The sequence below is a fragment of the Prenolepis imparis genome, unplaced genomic scaffold (genome assembly GCF_030444845.1).
Source record: "Prenolepis imparis isolate NDT839.2.m4 unplaced genomic scaffold, iyPreImpa1.0 SCAF_3, whole genome shotgun sequence".
Classification (NCBI taxonomy): Eukaryota; Metazoa; Arthropoda; class Insecta; order Hymenoptera; family Formicidae; genus Prenolepis; species Prenolepis imparis.
The window spans coordinates 21,452,669-21,472,462 of record NW_028141161.1 but is presented as its reverse complement, the minus strand read 5'-3'; the positions used below and the strand labels follow the sequence as shown (position 1 = coordinate 21,472,462).

The following is a 19,794-nucleotide window of genomic DNA, read 5'->3' as shown; positions in this document are numbered from 1 at the left end:
CCGGCGTCGGAGACGGCGCGCGGAATCGCGATCAGTCTGAAAAAGTCGGCGAACGTGCGCGCGAGCCATTGACACGGCTATCTCTTTGCGTGCGCACGCAACCGAATCCGGCGCGCCACGGACGTTTGACGTTTCGCGAAAAGCGCGAAGAGTCGAAAAGCTACATCGAGAGTTGGTTTGGAGAACGCGCGATGTTACAACGGGAGAATATTCGGACCGACGTCGCGTATCGTTCGCGAGAAAGATAGCGAAACATCCGCGAAATATCGACAGTGGACGTCGTCTTCTCGACAAAGTGCTCCAAAAAGATTCGATATATGATGAAACGCTAAACGATATAAAAAAACGTGATACAGCGTCTGTCGAAATTAATATACGAGTGTAAATGCATATTGATAAAATCGTGGAGACTATATAAAATATTCATTTAATCTCGATTTGTGACACTTTTGTTTCGCGCGGAGAGAGACGCGGGGATCGAGACGAGAGTCTCCACAGTATCTTCCTCCCCGATTAAATAAATTAATTAATCGTGCCAATATATTCAATTGATCCGATTTGGAGCACGAGCCCGAAACGGGGGATCGGGATGAAACGTCGCGGATGAAACCCATCGCGACGATTGTCATCCGCGTGCGATGACAGATGGTCGGCTGGGCGAGTCGCGGGAAGCAGCGTTCGATATATCTCGATACCTCGATATCCGTTCTCCGGATAGGCACGAAACGGAACGGACGTTAACAAGGAACGAGAACTAGATCGGCTCGATCTTTGTACTTTTTTCTCTCTCTTGTTTTTCTCTCTTTCTTTCTTTCTTTCTATCTTCCTTCTATCTTTGTGACTGATAATGCCCGGGTAAAATAGACACTTTTAGTCTTATTCGGGTACACAGACGAAAGAGATATGCGCACGTGAAAAACTAAAGATCCGCGCAACGCCGTAGTGTGCCAGCACTCTGTTAAATCAGCTCTGCGTTAATCAGTGTGTATCAAGATTTACCCTACATATCACCGGCCGGCGGATCCGCCGTCGATCCGAGCCGCTGCACGAAGTCGCGAAATATCGCGCCTGTTGTTGTGAATAAAGGTAATATAAAAAAATTTATTAATTGTTAATTGATCAGTTACAACTATCTCGAATTTAATGCGACTTTTGCGCCCCTCTTCTCCCTCTTTCTAATTATATTTGTAACAATAGCGAAGCATTTTTTCTTTCTGAATTTTTCAAAATTATATAAAATTTTATCCAATATACAATTATAAATTCTTCTTTAATCACTAAAAATTTGTAATAAAATGTTTTAGTTATATGATCAAATAAGAAGATTATTTTAAACACGTTAAAGATATTTTATCGATATTCTTACGACATATTGGATGATCATATATATTTTATGATATATATATGATTGTTCAGCGACCGGGTGACCGGGAAAAGAGATGGCTCTCTTCCTCAGTGATAATCAGACTTAATCGAGCATCAAACTCTTTCCTGCGTTTATCCCTCCAACTTTTTGTCTTCATCCCGCTGTTCGATTTTTTTTGTCCATTCGTTGTTGATTCAATTCGAAAAAGCGTTGCCGACCGATAAACGAACAGGTGGATCTCCAGGACGATATGTTGAAGCTAGCGAACGGATTAATCTCCGTGGTTAAGGCACATGTAGTGGAATATACCTCGGTAAGGTTTATGATTACCAAGCGCAACATCAATTTAGCAGCATCCATCCACATTGGATGCGTATAGATGCGGCATAACGGTCGGCGTATTTATACTTTCGCGATGAACGTATACATCTTCTGAGAACACTTCTGATGCGAGAAGAATCGATCTCGCACTGCAAACATCTCTTGCGAAACATCAAATTTCGCGTCTCGTTGCAACGCAAACTTACTTATTTTCTAGAGACTATGAATTAAAGCGTTCTATCGACAGAATCTAAAGAAGCAAGATCCACCTACTCATTCTGCATCATTAAAATTTTTATGTCTCCAAGTTCTGAAATTTAAAGGTTCTCATTATTATTTTTTTTTTTATGAAAACAAATATGACTGAAATAAATATTGAATCGTATATTTAGAAATTTAGATCCTATACAAATAACACGTAATACAAGTTAATGCGTCGCGCATTTTTCGAGTACATAAGTACGAATTTATCTTCGCCCTCTCTCCCTTTATTAACGGTACTTGTATTCTTTATCGAGAGGACCTCATATTATATAAAGTTGCGTGTCAAGATCTTCGCTGGTATTTCGCGGTCCTTTTGAAAATCCGGATTTTCCTACCCGTTCGACTCATAAGTAAGCCCATCTGACGGGTTTCAAGTCTGGAAACCCGGGTCTCAACTTACATTAGTCGGTTCCCCTGAGGCGATATCCGTACCGTGACCTTAACGATCGTTCTTTCATTGGAGCCCGAGACCGCTATCAATCTCTCTCTTATTCTCACAATTGACTCACCTCGATTTATGGTTGATTCGTTCTTGTGTGACTTCTTGTTACTTTTCCTTAATTAGAATCCTTGATTATTTTACAATATAATAAATTACATAAGCGAGGATACAAAGAAAGAATTAATTGCTCAGAAAGACATATAGATATATGTGCAAGATTTTATTAATTAAACGCATCTTATATTTATGTATATAAAATTAATATATTCTATTTAATTGCTCTCCTTAATTTTCAATGGATAAAAAGAACGGCATATGTTTACTTAATAATTTTGCACATATATATCTCGTTTCTCGATAACTTTTGATAATATTTTTCGTTTCACCCTGAAATATCCAAATTTTATATAATTATATTAATTTATACATATAATTATATAATTATAATTTTATTGTGTCTTGTAAAAGAAAGATATCTGATCTCGTATGCGTATGGTAATTAATTATTATATTATTGTAACAAAGTTTAAACGAAACCTTTGCACACATCCTATATTCTCATTCGCATTCGCATCTGGAACGCCATAATTTACGTACGTGACACATTCGCTGCACGAATCGCCACGTTCGCTTTCGCTATGATAGCTATATATATGTGTGGCAAATCTTGGATTATAGAAGCATGATCTCATGCATGTTTGCGCATTAATGAACATGTGCGTGCCGTCTTATGAAAGGAATGTTTGTATTACGTTGAAAGGGGGCGAGAGGAGAGCGATCATATGCCCAATAAATCTCTAGAAATCAGTGATTTGCAATCTGTAACACTGCATGTTACTCGTCAAGGAATAAAATGGGTAGCAGATTTTTTAAAAATTATTATCCTCTTAAAAGAAAATCAAAATATTATTATTTTTTAAACCTGCCCCCCAATATTTAAATCCGTTTTAACCCCATCTAATTTTTTATCATTACTATATAATATATTCGAAAGTCTCGCGAAAATAATGTAGCAGATTTTTTGAAATTATTGCTCTGTTAAAAGAAAATTAAAATTGTGATATAAATTTTTCAAATCTGCCCCAGTATTTAAATGCGTTTCCATCTAAAAATCTAATTATTTTAAATCATTGCTAATGTATCCAAAAGTGTGTCGTAAAAAGCGGTCAATATAAAATTCTTTTAAATTCTAATTTTTTTAGTTCTATTAACGATAATATATATATATATATATATATATATATATATATATATATATTCTTTTTTTCGTTAGTATATGTAATTATTACGCCAACTCGGTTTTTAATTGTTCATTTATGAACTAAACATCCGCACGTGTCGCATACGATTAGAAAGTAGTTGATTACGACCGCGCGATAATTAGTCCTCGTCACACATGGCTACGCGCGCACACCGTAAATTAATTCATTCGACGAAGCACTTCTATCGTGCACTTGGCACTTGAATGGCGATATCTCGGAAGTCACAGTCTGAAAACAAATAATCTTCATTACGAATCGACGCGAGTAAATCCATGAGCTATTCGCGGATCATCGTACTCGGACGTCGTTTCTTTTATTCTTTTATAAGATGTTTGCCAGAGCTACAACGATCGAAGATCGACTTGAGAAACGAATATTCGACTACTTGATTTGACAAGAGACGAGAATTTACATCGAACAATAAATGAATTTAGAATGTAGATGGATAATTTTATCTTTCTTTTTTGCAAAAATTATCGAGAACGCAATTCTTTAATACGGCGTATTATACCGTTAAGCTCGGGCACTAGGTCAGGAATTCGTTACATTTTGATGCGAAGGAATGTAAAATGCATCCATCTGTATGGATCCATATAAGATCAGGTGCAGTGTGCGTTCGAAGCCAAACACACGTAACACGTGTTTTTATTCATCGAAATTGGCTCGTCGCGCAATTCAACCGCGAAGCGATTTTAGGCACTGAGGATTCTTGACTAAAGATATTTAATCGAGGAAAAATTAATAGAACGTAAGCGTCGATTTCGTAAGATAAAATGGTATATTGATTGTGCCTTTCTTTTTAATACATAAAATAATATAAATGAGATTTTACAACGTTAAATAATAAATCTTTTTCCAATGTATATAAATAATGTAAAAATCCCGTTCAATTAAAAAGAAAAAAAATGTTTAAAGAATGCTCTATGCAAAATGAAAACTTTTCTCCTTCATTTCCCATCCCTAAAGCTATTTGAATAATAATTCAAATATTATCGATTTTCTAATATTCTTGGATTCTCTTCCCACATTTTTTTAAATAACTTCCGTCTTGAATATCTGATTATAAACAGTTTTAAACGGATAGACATATAATAATGCGACATTTAACTTTAAATGGGCTACCAGTGACTTGACGAACGCTATCGCAAACATCTCATCGTTTCGTTCGATAAAAGAAGCATCCGATCGCGAATCTCTTGAACCGCTAAAAAGGGGACGGGGATGAGGAACCACGGACCTTCAAAGTCGACCCGGTTTTTGCACCGGGAGCTAACGGTGTTCCGTCGAAAAATGCGTATATCACATATATGGCGAGGACCGGGACCTAATTACAGGTGCATGGCTTCGAAACTCCAAGGCGCCGTCGTGGCCGCGAATATAATTCGTTCTCCTCGCGTGGACGACACCGCGTGCATATCAATAAAATACATATATACGGGTCAATCGCATTTCGTATTCCGCGCGATGTGCACTTAGCGGTCGACTTACCTCTCTTCTCTCCCCTGCCTCTCTTCAGAATTACTTCCTCTTTCCTCTTTACCGAACTTCACTCTCGCCGTGTCGGATGACGATGTGGGCCGCCAGTTCGCCGATGATCTAGATCAAATCAACGTTCGGTTACGTTAGTTTCCGCTGAATTCTCGAGGAGGCTACCTCGCAGAAAAATATATATTTCCGGATGATACCGGTCGACGCTCGATGATGAACATCCGTTACGATATTCCAGGCACGAAACGGGTTAAATGTGGACAAATTTTGGGGGCAAGTTCATAAAACGCGGTACGTTACATCGATGTATATTAAAATCAGTTGTAATGGGTGTGGAGAGGATACTGGCCCTCCTGTCGCGAACTGTCAAACATTTAGGCTGCAAGTGTAGAGTTAAAGTTGCCCAATTGCATTTTTTTTATTGTGAACAAATATATTGATGTATCGTAATTTAATTAATTGGAGACATATATATGTGTTGAAAGGAAATTGTAATATCAATAAGTCGAAAATTGCTCGCGATGTAAATACCACAATTTTATTAGGTTGTTGTTGTATCCTCTAATTTATTTAGCCAATAAAGGCAGGATTAATTTTGTAATTTATTTTATATTAATTGTTCTATTTTTATTTTATTCTATTTTACTTATTTTTCTAGTCATCTATTTATGTATTTTAATTCTTTTCTTAACTGTGGATCCCCTGTTTATTTTAGTTGTTCTCTTTAATTTATTTTAATATTTTTTAAATTTTTGTACGCATTTTTATCTATATCTTTATTTTTTAATTTGTTGTATAATTGAGTGTGAGTCTTTATGTTTCGAGTGTGAATACCGCGATCATCTGATTGTATTTTTGTACGATACATTATAAGTATGAGGGTGTGCCGCGTTTTGATTTTTAATATTATATTATATTCGGAAAAAAATAAAAATATATATACTACCAATGATATATTTGCAATATATATACAATTATTTTATTCGAGATATGATTATTATTAATTATTATTTTTTAATAAGAGTATAAGACACACTTTCTACTTGTAAAAAAAAGAATTAAAGAGGAAAATTATTGTAATTGACGATCAATATTTGTGCTCGGGTGATTCGCGGGGTTATCGCGATTCAAGAAGCAAACGGTATACGCGACGACGTGACACATCAGATATGTGTACCTATATACGGACAAACGACATCGCGTTTTTCTGGGGCGAAGCCCAGTCGCCTGATTCCCCCTTTATCCCACGTGGAGTTTTGCAGTTTGTATATACTGTTACACCGATCAAAAAGGTACGGAACCGGCCAAAGCCTAGTGAACCCGGTAATCGTAAGTAGGGAGACACGCGATCAAGACGCGTTTTTATCGTAATTAAGACGAAGTGATTTAGCCCTGCCTGTCCTCTATCAACCATGTTTTTAGTAAAGCGTGCGTATAAAATAAAATTCCCAGAGCTTTTATTCCGCTCTTTATTCTCGAACTTTTATTCCTCAATCAACCAATTAATGTGATATAAAATTTATTAAATGTCGTTTAAATACACTTAGATGTATATTTATTAGACGGAATAAAGAAAAGTGTGCGAAGAAATAGCCCTATTATCCCGAAAAGAATTCCGATCTAGCCTCCTTACCCACAAATTAAGTTTCTAATTGGCCGAATTGGCTGAACTCGCGACCAGACGCGCTCGTCCGGAATATCAATCAGGCGAAAATGTTCTCGCACGCGAACAGGATATTAATCGATGACGGCAACGACGACAAAATCCATCGGCGATATCTGTCGGAGAAAATGTTTTTTTCTCTCCCCGCGCGTGCAAGAGATCCAATAACGCGGGTACCGTAAGTCTCGTGAGTGCGATTACGTAAATATACGCACGCATCGTGGCGTTGCGATTTATCGCAAATAATTCCGCGGGATCTGTCGTGCGGCCTACTTGAATGACGCCGGCGTGTCATTAGGAAGACGACAAAATTACGGGGTATTCGTAAATAAGACCATTAATCTAATCCGCGCATGGTCTACAATCTACAGCCGTGAAAAACACCTATCTCTGGTAAACACCTATACCTTTGGTATAAAACACTTATTAAGTACCTCTTCTAAGGCTGGATCTTATTATACCTATTTTGAAAAACGAAGGACAAAAGAAGCTTTTGAACGCAGGAATCTTAATTATTCCAGTTTTAATACTCACGAACCTAATAACTGTTTGCTATTATCAGCAGCTCGGACGACAAGATGACGCGAAGAGGACTTTTGCTGCTACTCGGTCTGGCCCTGCTGAGAGAAACCTCGTCCGGGAAAAACCCGGAGAAGAACGAAGAGGCCTCCAATCAACCGCATCACAGACAGAAGAGGGTCTTCTGGTTCACGAACGACGGACGGATCGCGCTACCACCTGGCACGGTCATGACAATCACGCCGACCTTGGCGTTGCCCTTCGTCAGACATCCACCTTACGGTTTCCTCAGCAACATGACCATTAGTCTGCCGTTCACGAGTGAGTCCGTCCATTCATCATACCGCTACGCGAGGCATCGCGATTTTTTTTTCTCGGCATCTCGTACAAAGCGAAATCCTGCAAAGAGAAAAATAAATATAAAAAAGATAAAAATTGTTACTTGATTCGATGTCATCAATGATTAATTAACAATTATTATTTTACATTGAAAATTAATTTACTTTGTGTAAGAAATTTGATTGCAAATATTAGACTCTATTTTTTCCTTGAAAATTAGAATTAAGATCCGCATTAAAAATTAATGTCGAATTAAAGTCTATTTGAAGAAGGCTAAATGTGATTTATCGGAGACAAAATTTTCTACTTTCAACTCGACTTAAATATTTAATAACTACATCTTACTTTCGTAAGATTCGCAAAAATCTCGTAAAATTATTTCCAATCGCGATTGACGGAATTATGAATTTTTTTTCAGTCGACTTTGACAAGCTAGGCTTGACAGACAACGAGAACCCATATGGCGCTTTGCCATCCAGCTTCGACAGGAAGCTGAATAGCCGTCAGGCCGGCATGATGATGGCGGACTTTATCGCGGCCTTTATCAAACGCAGATTGCACAAGCGGGACATGGCGGAAGTGCCGAAAAACGCGTTCCACGGTGGCGAACGGGCTCTGCTCTATGTCACCGCCGAAGACATGCTGAGCACCTTGGGAATGAACGGGAAAGCCTGCCTGTTGAGGGCAATTTGCGAGGTCCAGGGACATCATCTGAACAACTTTGGCCTGATCGGCGAAATGCTGAAGCTGTTCTTCACGTAAGTCGTTCAATTCGTATGCTAATTTTTTGCAAATATGAATTTTTCGAGAAGATTGTTGCGAAATAATTTTATTTTATACGAATAATTAATAGCTATAGAACAAGTATATTTTATAAAATTGTGTTATATAAAAAGGTGAAATCGTGATGTTCGTTTTTAGTGCCAGCCAATCGCCGTTTGCGAGTCTCCTCAAGGAATACGTCGAGGCGGAAAATCGCGGGAAATTTCACGGCGAGTGCTGGCCCTATTTTAAGGATTGCCCGAAATCCTTATTTTTACCCTCCACCAACAAATATCAGTTAGTATTATTATTTTTATAATTTTAGATTTACAATAGGTAGCAGCTTCAAAATTCATAGACTTACTTTATTCATTGAGAGACACGAAATCAATTAATTTAAGTTGCATTTTCTTTTCGAAATAATCTTTTCGTGCAAATATATACAGGCTGTCTCACAACTATAGATATGTATAATATAAATATCTCATATCGAACCTTTCTGTTAAAAAATTGATGTATTTTTGTATTTTTTCTTATTTCTGATTTTTATTATAAAAATTTTAAAAATCTCAATTATTCTTCAGGAAAGATTCGGTGCACGACGAAGAGGATGAAGATGAGGATGAGCATTGGAATCAAATTTCGAGGGAACTCGATGAAGAACCTCTCACGAGGATATCGGAACGAAGTATGAAGAATACCGTCCACCCGATGTAATTGTAATTGTATTTTTAATTATTATTATACACGAGATGTGTGAATCATGTCTAGGAAGGGAAAGGAAAAGAAAAGCGCGGATTATCCTCTCATAAACACAGAAATTCTCCGACAAATTCTATAAAAATCTTGTCCAAAGAAAGCTCTGACTCCCTTTCATAGACTTTATGTTGTTAATGAAGATTATTACAATTTTTCTTTCGCGTCGAATATAAGCATTCAATTCGGAATTTTATAAATAAGAAAATCGCTTTTGAACGCACGAGATCTGATCCAAAAAGTATTTGACCTTACGCTAAACAAAAAGAAAGAGAAAGTTAGTTTGAATCCCAATGGCACTTATGTCCCTTTCAGAATACAATACTTTTTCTTGGAGGTCAATAACTTTCTTTCAGCGCTACTTTCTAAAGCAATTTTTGAACTCAGCTTTTAGAATAGCCTGCAGTTACAATGTTGCATTTTGTCCTGGCTTTTAAGATAATAGCCATAAACCCATAATTCATCGTCTGTCACCTTTTTAAGAAAGTCAGGGTTGTGATCATTTTTAAATTGTCCTGGGCAATATTTTTTCTGGAATTTTGCAGCCATGTGATCATCCTTAGATCTTAAATTGAAATTTCAAAAAGAATGGTCTTTGAAAGTCTAAGCTCTTCTTCTAAGTCTCGCACAATCAAACAACGATTTTCATTGATTACAATGCGCACACGTTTTCACATTTTCGGATGTTGTGACCTGCCAAAACGAGGATTACTTTCCACTAAATTTGGCCTTTGAATCTTTGAATCGATTAAATCACTTCTTGATTTGCTTTTCATTCAGGGATTCATCCTTATAAGCCTTACGAATAATATTGATCATTGAATCACATTGAATTTTATGCAAATTCGCGCCTCGACACGTGCTTCGATCATTGTGCAAAAATAAAAAATTCGACGCTCACAGACGTTTACACCGTCTACCTGAATAAGAAAAGGTAAAGGAAAAAGGGTTCCAGGTTCCAGGTTCCAAGGTTACGTTACGTTGGTAAAATTCACTTCAAAGATTCCCGGAGCCAAAAAGAGTGTTTCGTACAATAGACTCATTGTCAGACAGAGAGATATTGCCCCAACTCGAATATTTTCCGAGCCCTCTAGACTCTCCTAGAATAAGAGAATTAATGCTAGCCTGCGTTCAGAAATCACCGCCAGTACTGGAAATCTATAGTTTACATTGCATATAGATTTCCAATATTAACAAGTAAGTGAATTTCGAAACGCAGTCATAAAAGTTTCGTGAGAAACGTTATCTAAAAATTATATACCAGGTTCTTTAAGAAAAAGCTCAGCAACAAATAAGTGTAATAATGTTAATACGAGATTACCATTATTATGTAACTATGACACCGTGATAGGTCGAATTCTCGGCCGAGATGTCCGTATATATAGGTATAATATCTATATATATTGTCTGAAAAATACGAGAAACTGCCAAAAGTTTGGCTAGTCGTCGACGTTGTAAAACAAGATCAATGTTTTATATATTTAATTGTATAGTATAAGAATAATTTTATCGGTTTATTAATTATATTTAATTATATGTGTTTGTGTGTATGATGTGTGTGTGTGTGTGCGTGCGTGTGTATGTGTATGTATACGATGCGATTTTTGTAATACATGATTACAGAGATACGCGGGGATGGATAAGAAAGTATTAGTATTGCGCGATCATGTGTGATTACATACAGGGATGAGTAAAAAATTAAATAATATTATATTTTCTCTCAAGTTATATTATAATTTAATTAATTAATTAATTTTATTTATTTATCACTCTTGATTTTTTTTCTCTATATTTCAAGAGCCACTGTACATACCGTCGTTAGTAATTGAACTTTTTGTATGAATTAGTTAGAAATAATTGCAATTTCTTCTCCATCATACAGAATTTTATACAATCTATTTTTTTAATAACATTTTTTTAACAATTTAATTTGCCTTCGTGAGATTTTTAATTGAATAATGATATGTATATTATGTAAAGTATTCTCACAAAAGAAAACGTAAATCGTGTTCGAAAATTTCAGAACACAATACCATGCTGCCATAATAAATATAGTAAATGTACATCAGCATCGTGTGTGGTACATAATAATAATTGCTCTGTCCTACCTTTTTCAGGCGAATTTTTTTATATAGAAACGTTAACGAATTTATTTATGGAATTACCATTTTGCGCGAGAAAGATTTTGAGAATATCAATATTTATTACTCACCGGCTCACCGGTGCTGAATTTTTGCAAATCTTGTCAAATTTCTATGAATTTCGTTGAATTTCAGAGATAGCCATTAAGTGTCCAAATGTCAACTCATGTGTATCTATAAGAAAAAAATATAAGTTATATTTTTATAACTTATATAAAAATCAGAGCACAAAAATTCCAAAAAATATCATCAAACATGTCAATCAAAATGGATTTATTTAATAAATTATGTCATAAATTATTTAGGCTAATCAAATTCAGTTTCAAAAATCTTAAAAAAATTATTACATAAATAAATATATATAATAATCGCATCTAGACCGCGATCGTATGAATTAAAACAATAGACATTGTGATAAATATCGCACTCCACTAAAATTACAGTGTTTTGAATTATTTGATTAATCAGGATAAAAAAGACGAGGATTTTTTTCTTTTAATTGATCAATTAAATGCTTTGAAGCATTTATAATTTTAGATAGAGTGCACTCATATATATCGTTCGCTGTTTCAACGCGCTGTGTAATCGTGATTTTTAAGAAAATTAGACTTCTACATTTCGCGAATAATTAAAAAGAAAAAAAATGCTCACGAGAATGATTTATCAATCTGGAACAACTTGTTTTATGGTCCGATTTTTCTATATTTATTTTATTTCCGATATGCGCACACACTTCACGTTACTCTTGCAAATGCGAGACGGTTATCTTTAGCACATATATTATACTCGCTCTACCGGTAGCGTTGTGAATTATATTGTTGCTCCGCGCCGTACATACATATAGCATCGACAAATGAATGTTATAAATTGTTAAACAATTTTATTTTCGATTATTTCTTTGTCGGCTAATAACTTTTATGCATTATTATAGTAACAATCGATTTTTAAGCAGAATTTTCGAGCAAAATTTTACTAAAAAACAACACGTATGATGTAATAATAAATGCGATATAATACATACATATATAAATCTATATGTAAACTCGCCTCTAAATGTACAAGCACTGAGAGACTCTAATGACTCGATTATCTTTACCGAAAATTACTTGATTTTTGTCACTTGAAATTTCGGTCTAATATACAATGAAATTACGAAATAATCTCACAATTTATTCAGAAGACGATACTATTGCGAATAATTGCGTTAATTTAGTTCGATTATATCTCTCTGTCGGCGTACCTGAATGGATTATTATCGGAGCTCGAAGTTTCTGCGTCTTTACGCCATGGCGGTCCCGCGCGAAAAAGGAACATGAAGTTGCTGCAGAAGCGCGCGTAACATGCAGGGTGCGCAATCGATTCTTAAGCAGGATTTTTAAGTAAAATTTCGATAAAAACGGCATGTAGACATTAGATATAGGCCTAGTTTACATCGAGCACTTGATACGCGTATTAAGTACTGAATTTCAGCTGATCAGCCAATAACTGAACCAACTTACTAGTTATTTACTATTTGATACGCGTATCAAATGTTCGGTGTAAACTGGGCCATTATAAACTCGATTATAGATCTGTATAAATTTGATGATTCTAAACATGTAGCACTTGGAAGATCGATATAGGAGGAAAGGATCTAATGGCTCGATTATTGTCACCGAAAAATTCGCTCAATTTTTACCACTTGAAATTTCGCTCTAATACGCAATAAAATTACGAAATAATCTCACAATTGATTCAGAAGACGATGCTATTGCGAATAATCGCATCAATTTGATTCGATTGTCTCTTTGTCGGCTTACCTATGCGGATATTATCGGAGCCCCGTGCCTATGCTTCTTTATGCTACGACGGTCCGGCGTAAAAGAGAAATATGAAGTTGCTGCAAAAGCGCGCATAGCATGTTCGACCAATCAGAATAAAGACGTCAAAACTTCCTGCATTCTGATTGGTTAAACAAATGAAGTATTTGTAGCGTTAAGTGGAATCGATTCTTATATGTGCGATTTTTAAAACTTTAATGAAAAGGCATTTAATTATAATAAATAAATGGACTATAAATTTATTTAAAAAATCAACTTTAATTGTATTAGCACAAAAGATAAGATAAAATAAAAGGCTCTATAATGAGTAATTATATCTTGCCCGAAAAAATAATCCGTTTTTTTCTCTAAATTCGATCTAATATACTATTTATTATGTATTATTTCATACTTTCATATAATTACTATTAAATATATTACTATTTTTATCATGTTATTATTTTAAAATTTAATTATCAAATTAATGCTTTAATCAGCTGATTTCTGTGAAAAAATATTAATCAAGTTTATACAAACTTAATTTTATTTTTTTTGAAATATATTCTTTTTAACAAAAAATCGACGAATGGCGCGCGCGTAGCGAGCGCTTGTTTTGTTCTAGTCGTTCTAAAGGTGATAAAAGAAAGATTTTATCGCGGCGGGCATACAAAAATCTCCCGCGAGGTTGACGAAACTACGTGTCATATGACATCATTAGGTCAGTGCGTTATGACATTCGAAATTTCTCACCTTGGTTGCGAGTTGCGAGAGCCGAACCGCAGCGCGAAGAAGAAGAGTAGAAGAAGAGGAAGAAGAAGAGACGACGTGCAGGGATACCTCCTCACCGATCGGCGCTTTCGTTCCCGGACGTCGTCGTCATCGGCCATACTGTACCGATAACAGCACACCGATAGTCTCGCGATATCGATTAATTAAAATAAAAAAGGTTACGCTCCCTATTATGTCGCCTCTACGACGTGCGTGTGTATAGCATTAATTCTCTATTGTAGATTTTACGTAGGATGTATCATATGACGTTTATTCTCTTTGCCCTGTAATCTCACGGCGCATCTCCGTGATATTGTTTTATTTTCAGGCCGACGAACGAGCGGCTCCGGGAATCCCTCCAACGAGGCGATGGCTTGCGAGGCATGCAGTGCAAAGTTCAATTTGTTCAAGAGAAAAGTGAGTGCGAAAACAAAGAGTTTCTTCCTGTCCTGTGGTTTTTTTCGCGCCGCCAAAACTTCTATCTAAGAAGAACCCTGTTGAGACGCAATGATTCGTCAAACTACGCGTATTATTTGGAGGACGAAAGAGGACATCTCTTTCGATACGTGTCGCATAAATGTCATTGCGAATATCTGTCCTTTATCCTCGCTAAATAACTTATTGTTAATTAAAAGTTTGTGTCATATATAATATTTATTTTTCGAGCAGAGAATTATGACCTAATTATGGAAATGTCAGTATGTTTAAATCTTTTAAGAAAAACCTTCCAAGGTTTAAAAATTAAGAGAAAAGCTGAGATCTTTTAAGGTTTTCTTAAAGGATTTAAACATTGTGACATTTTCAGAAGCTTTTTGGATCTTTGAATTAGGCCATAATTCTCTGCTCTGTGAAAAATAACAATGTATTACAATATGACACATCAACTTTCTCTCTATATTCTTCATATAATATATTTGTAGAAACAGTGCGCAGATTGCCTGAGGCACTTCTGCTCAGAATGCGTGATCAAACGACTGGACAAGGTGTTTACCTGCGATAGCTGCGGAATACTATCAAGGAGGCCACTCGTGAAGAATCAGATCAGACAGATGCGCTGCAAGGATTTACGACAGTATCTTGTGGCAAAGAAGGTCTCTATCAAGGGATGTGTTGGTACGTGCACTAACATTGTCTGTTGACATAGTTCTGTGTATAGTATATCCTCTTAATAAACACTAATTTATATAAATCAAGAAAATAAGATCTACAAACGGATTTCTCTCAAATTTAGTATGGTCTATATTAATTAAAATTTGAATGTATGCAACTTTGGTCTATGCAACTTGTGGAGATACAAATTTATAATAAACATTTGTTATACACTTATTAAACCTCTCTCTTTTTATTTGTCTCTATGCATACAATATTTAAAGTTTTTTGTGCAAGAGATTAAGTTCAAATATCAATATATACTTTGAATTAATAAGAATGCATGTGTAGTATTAAGTATATAGAATTTTTTCATTGAAATGAAGATTAAACATGCGCTGTGGTGGAGAATTTCACAGACCATACTTTGATTTTTCAGAGAAAGAAGACTTGGTACATTTACTAATGCTCTTTGCTAATGGAACTGACCCTTGCTCTAGTACTGACTATAGTACCAGGACGCAAAACACTGCCGAAGAGCAATTGTATGTCACATTTTACATAGCAGCATGTAAAAGTACTGACACTTAACTGTTTGAAGGCTAAATTTTTTCGAGTAATGAAAACTTTCTTGATTCATCTTATTTTAATATTACATTGTTTTTCTGACTTAAATATTTTTTTCTTACATGATAAATTTTGAAACATTTATCTCTCGATACATAAGTAATTTTTATATTTGTGATATAATTTTTTCACGCAAAGAAATCTTATTGGCATCAATCCTGTAAAATGTTATAAATATTAGAAAGTATTACAATATAATTTAATAGATATATAAGTAACTTTTTTTTTTTTTTTTAAAGAAACAGTTATACAGGAAAGTACCTATATAGTTTTAGTTTTCACGATTACTTTATCATTAATTTCACAGAAGAGAATGACATAAAAGTATTTTGAATTCTCTATAAAAATCTCAAGTAAATTAAAACATCTTACGAGATGATATTTTAAAATAATATGCTTGTTTATAGTTCTAGAGTATATCCTTCCTTCGATAGATCGGAAAATATGCCGAATGTCAGTACCGCAAATGACGAAGCGCACGAGGACGAGCAGGCACAAGCACAAGCAAGAAACGAAGACATCGAAATGGCGGAGGAGGCGAGCGAGAGTAGTCAAAGCAGTCCGATTATCAGCGTGCCACTTAGCGATAGCGAATCACCCGAGGAGGGACCGACGAAAAGTAGTAACGTAGATACAAGAGTTGAGATACAGGAAGTTTCGGAAACCGACAACAGTCCAGTCGAGCCCAATAATGCAGCGGAACCGTTAATTACCGAACATGAGGAAACTTCTGAAGCATCGAACGAAGAAAAAAAATCGGATATGGTTACAGAAATTCCCACGGTACGATAGACAACAACATTTGAAAACCAGTGACATCTCATACGTATCATATATACTTTATAATTCCGTTTTTCTTGCAGTGGTCGGATAAAGTACAACTGTCGGATATAAAGGAGGCGTCGGAATTAGAGTATCTAAATGTTAAACAATTAAAAAATCTGTTGAGTACAAATCGCGTAGATTACAAAGGCTGCTTAGAGCGGCAGGAGTTGCTGAACAGAGTGTCCAGATTGTGGCAGGAGTACAAACAATCTAGACAAGGTAAGAATCAAATATGTTAGATTATTAATGTGTGTAATTAATGTATAATTATGTGTGTTTCGCTATTTCTTTGTTACTTTGAGAAACACACTTTACATTGGCTCTTATTATGAATAAATTTTTACAGATGTGGAAAAACTCAGCGAGGAAGAACTGTGCAAAATTTGCTGGGACGCTCCGATCGAATGCGTAATTTTAGAATGCGGCCACATGGCCTGCTGCATAAACTGCGGTAAACAAATGTCCGAGTGTCCGATATGCAAGCAGTACGTCGTCCGTGTTGTGCGCTTCTTCAAAGCCTAATGAGGCAATAAGTAGAGTGCAGCAACACGCAATTAAAATCTTTATTATCTCTTAAGAGATTTAATATCTCGAGCGCTTGTCATTTGTCACATCAAATAGATTGATTCACAACTATCGTCAAACGAAATCGATCTACGACAAGGAATCGAATCCTGAAACACCAAGCTCTTGCACGATGAATTTATCGGCTCACTTTCGTGAATAACGACAAATCATATTATGTAATATAGACGAGCTTCAGATGCGCGGCAGTCCGTATATTTTATTAAAATTCAGATGGGTTAACTTTGCATATCCTTTCGCCATCTGAAATTTAGTTCTTTTCCTAGGTGGAAACCAGTGTACAATCGATTTTTTCTATTCTATAGTATTGTTGAGTACTGTAGACATAATATAAGTAGACTGATTGGCGTAGCCTAAGGAACAGGTAAAAGGAGAATAAATATAGCTGAAAGCTAATGAAAATAAGTGAAGCTAGTTAGAACAGTTGAATTCAATGATATGGATATCAAATTTCAATTTTGAAGTTACTGCGCAAGTATATCTTCTCTCCTTTTTTTTATCTAGTCCTTAAACTAAAGGGAATATTCGACTTTTTAAAATATAGGAAATAGTCGGTCTATTTATATTATGCCTATGATCGAAAGAGAGATCAAACATATTCCTCTATTCTATAATTTTCTTTTAGTCTGCTCTTATTCTAATGCTCGCGCAGAACAAAAATATCATTACATGCTCTGTCTTTTGCTTTCTCACTCTGGCATGGTTACATGACAAATGTGAGCAATAGGAGAACAGTACAATAGAAGAATCTTAGTTGATCTTAAACAAAGGAAAAAATTAGAATACAGGATAGAATAGAAGAAATTGATTATATTTTGAAATAAATGTCTAAATATGTATATTAATTATCTTAATATATATTAGGATATATATATATATCGCGAATTTTTTAAATATTAGGAAAAAAGATAGTTTTTATATTACAGAGTTATGCAGAGATTTTCCAAGATAATTTGACAACATACTGTGATTCTGGAAATTTTGTAAATTCTGTATTGTACAGTGTATCTTTTTTATGAAAATAAATTGTAGATGAATTCTAGATGTAAAATGTTAAATTAATACTTGAAAATCTTTATTTTCATTAAGAATCATTAAGCAATTAATACCATCCTGATTAAAGAAGGTATACATTATATATATATATTGCAAAAAGAATCCATTCGCTTAAATTTAAGTCTATATACAGAAGCTCACGAGTCTGAGAAAGAGAGAAGTAATTTTAAAATAATTTTTCAAAAATAATTGTAAAATCAAATTATATATAGAAAAATTTTCGCATAATAACTATAAATGTAAATCCGAAGTGGGATTAAGAAATACAACAGATATGGCTGTGTTTTTATTTTATGCAAAAGATGCATTACTTAATTTCGGCAAATTGAAAGCATCTTCGATGCTCTGAATTCTGAATGATTTCTATCAGAATAATAATTGCATGAATCACGATAGCGTACGCACGAATTGTCGTCGTACGACAATTGATCATTGACAATGGCAGAAATTGAGTGGCCGTGGCAATACAGTTTCCCTCCGTTTTTTACGTGAGTATCGTCGCCGAAAAGCATGCGTGCGTTTGCACAACGAGATTAAAACGCAACGCTGACAAACGTTTCAGACAAGTGTGCTCGAATGCAAAGCATGCGTGTCTGTTTCGTTGAAAAAGGTCGCAAAATGTCGCATAGGTTAAGAATGAAAATCGAAAACGAAAGTACGTCGATGTTTCACATTTTTTTACATTATTATTTTTTGCAAAATGTGTTAGTAAATTGGAAGAAAAATACTACGCGTAATTTATGATATTGCTTCGTTTATATTGCAGACTTCAACCTCACGCGGATACTAGAGCGAAACAAATAGCGGCCTGGAAGAGCTTGGTGCTCGAATATCATCGTATCACGAAGCAGGCCGTCGTGGACGTGCGAGAAGTCCACACGAATCCTCTGTTCAATAACACCAATATAAATAGTATCCTTCTTTTATTTCTTATATCGCAAGACTATTTTACTACGTAATCTTATCGTATGCTCTATTCAATGAAATTTCTATATATTGCTCATGCGTGTATTTAACTATTTGTTTATTTACTTATATAATAATAATAATACTATTTACAATAGTTTATTCAGAAATGCTGCTCGAAAAGAGCTCCTTAACAAAATGATAATAGGAAGGTTGCCATCCGAAGCTGTGTTATTAATATTGGAAGAACTAGGAAAATCAGGAAACGCATCTCCGCTAGACAAAAGCAAACAGAGATGGTTAGTTTATTGGCACACTTTAGAGGAATGGGGCGATATAATATATAATTGGGCACAGGAGAGCGGTTTCATCGGATCTGTGTGCACATTATTCGAACTGACGCAAGGGGAAGATACGACTGATCAAGGTACATTTCAGTGGTCAATTATATTGTTCGTTGCGATCCATCGTACCCATAGCAATCCATGATTCTTTTTACATACTTTTAAATTTTACAGAATTCCATGGTCTCGACACAGAAGTACTAATCAGATCATTGAGGATGCTGGAGAATGCCAGAAAGGCAGAGCTAATCTTACTTGATAGTCAAGGTGTCAAATTCTTCTAATCCTTGAAAAGTTACGCAATGTTGCCGAAAGTCGCACGACGAGTATAGATATATGCGAAACAAACTAAAATACATACATTTGAGACACTATAACTTATAAATATCTGCATTTAGATGTATGTTTTTGTCAAATTTATGATTACACAAGCGATGTAAAGAAAATATTGTTAAATATAAGGTAATATTGT

General features: G+C 35.2%; 3 protein-coding genes and 1 long non-coding RNA gene across 17 annotated transcripts; 3 read left to right on the top strand and 1 right to left on the bottom strand.

Annotated features, from left to right (window-relative positions):
• Positions 1-829: 829 nt before the first annotated feature.
• Positions 830-11,342, top strand: LOC145933462 (uncharacterized). 5 transcript variants are annotated; one of them, XM_083033181.1, is made up of 5 exons: positions 830-1,086; positions 7,372-7,646; positions 8,083-8,422; positions 8,586-8,723; positions 9,011-11,342. In XM_083033181.1, the coding sequence occupies exons 2-5, from the start codon at positions 7,385-7,387 to the stop codon at positions 9,141-9,143; spliced, it is 873 nt and encodes a 290-aa protein (XP_082889307.1). In that variant the 5' UTR covers positions 830-1,086; positions 7,372-7,384; the 3' UTR covers positions 9,144-11,342. The 5 variants fall into 5 exon arrangements, with proteins under 5 accessions (XP_082889307.1, XP_082889306.1, XP_082889308.1 ...); XM_083033180.1 differs by having other exon boundaries at positions 7,369-7,646; XM_083033182.1 differs by lacking the exon at positions 830-1,086 and adding an exon at positions 5,248-5,434.
• Positions 2,054-14,009, bottom strand: LOC145933464 (uncharacterized). Of its 4 annotated transcripts, XR_014424865.1 has the most exons (6): positions 13,873-13,957; positions 13,123-13,202; positions 11,395-11,497; positions 7,345-7,724; positions 5,144-5,251; positions 2,055-3,883 (listed from the first exon to the last, which is right to left on the bottom strand). It is a non-coding gene; the product is annotated as an uncharacterized LOC145933464 (long non-coding RNA). The 4 variants fall into 4 exon arrangements; XR_014424864.1 differs by lacking the exons at positions 13,123-13,202; positions 13,873-13,957 and adding an exon at positions 12,564-12,621 and having other exon boundaries at positions 2,054-3,883; positions 4,893-5,251; XR_014424866.1 differs by lacking the exon at positions 13,123-13,202 and having other exon boundaries at positions 13,873-13,998.
• LOC145933461 (E3 ubiquitin-protein ligase RNF34) lies at positions 13,936-17,996 on the top strand. 7 transcript variants are annotated; one of them, XM_083033178.1, is made up of 7 exons: positions 13,936-14,068; positions 14,219-14,307; positions 14,817-15,003; positions 15,419-15,524; positions 16,014-16,389; positions 16,470-16,650; positions 16,778-17,995. In XM_083033178.1, the coding sequence occupies exons 2-7, from the start codon at positions 14,260-14,262 to the stop codon at positions 16,951-16,953; spliced, it is 1,074 nt and encodes a 357-aa protein (XP_082889304.1). In that variant the 5' UTR covers positions 13,936-14,068; positions 14,219-14,259; the 3' UTR covers positions 16,954-17,995. The 7 variants fall into 7 exon arrangements, with proteins under 7 accessions (XP_082889304.1, XP_082889302.1, XP_082889300.1 ...); XM_083033176.1 differs by having other exon boundaries at positions 14,811-15,003; positions 16,778-17,994; XM_083033174.1 differs by having other exon boundaries at positions 13,969-14,099; positions 16,778-17,996.
• A 380-nt stretch (positions 17,997-18,376) lies between these two features.
• Vps25 (vacuolar protein sorting 25) lies at positions 18,377-19,761 on the top strand. The gene is made up of 4 exons (XM_083034238.1): positions 18,377-18,560; positions 18,839-18,984; positions 19,187-19,405; positions 19,497-19,761. The coding sequence occupies exons 1-4, from the start codon at positions 18,511-18,513 to the stop codon at positions 19,604-19,606; spliced, it is 525 nt and encodes a 174-aa protein (XP_082890364.1). The 5' UTR covers positions 18,377-18,510; the 3' UTR covers positions 19,607-19,761.
• Positions 19,762-19,794: the final 33 nt, after the last annotated feature.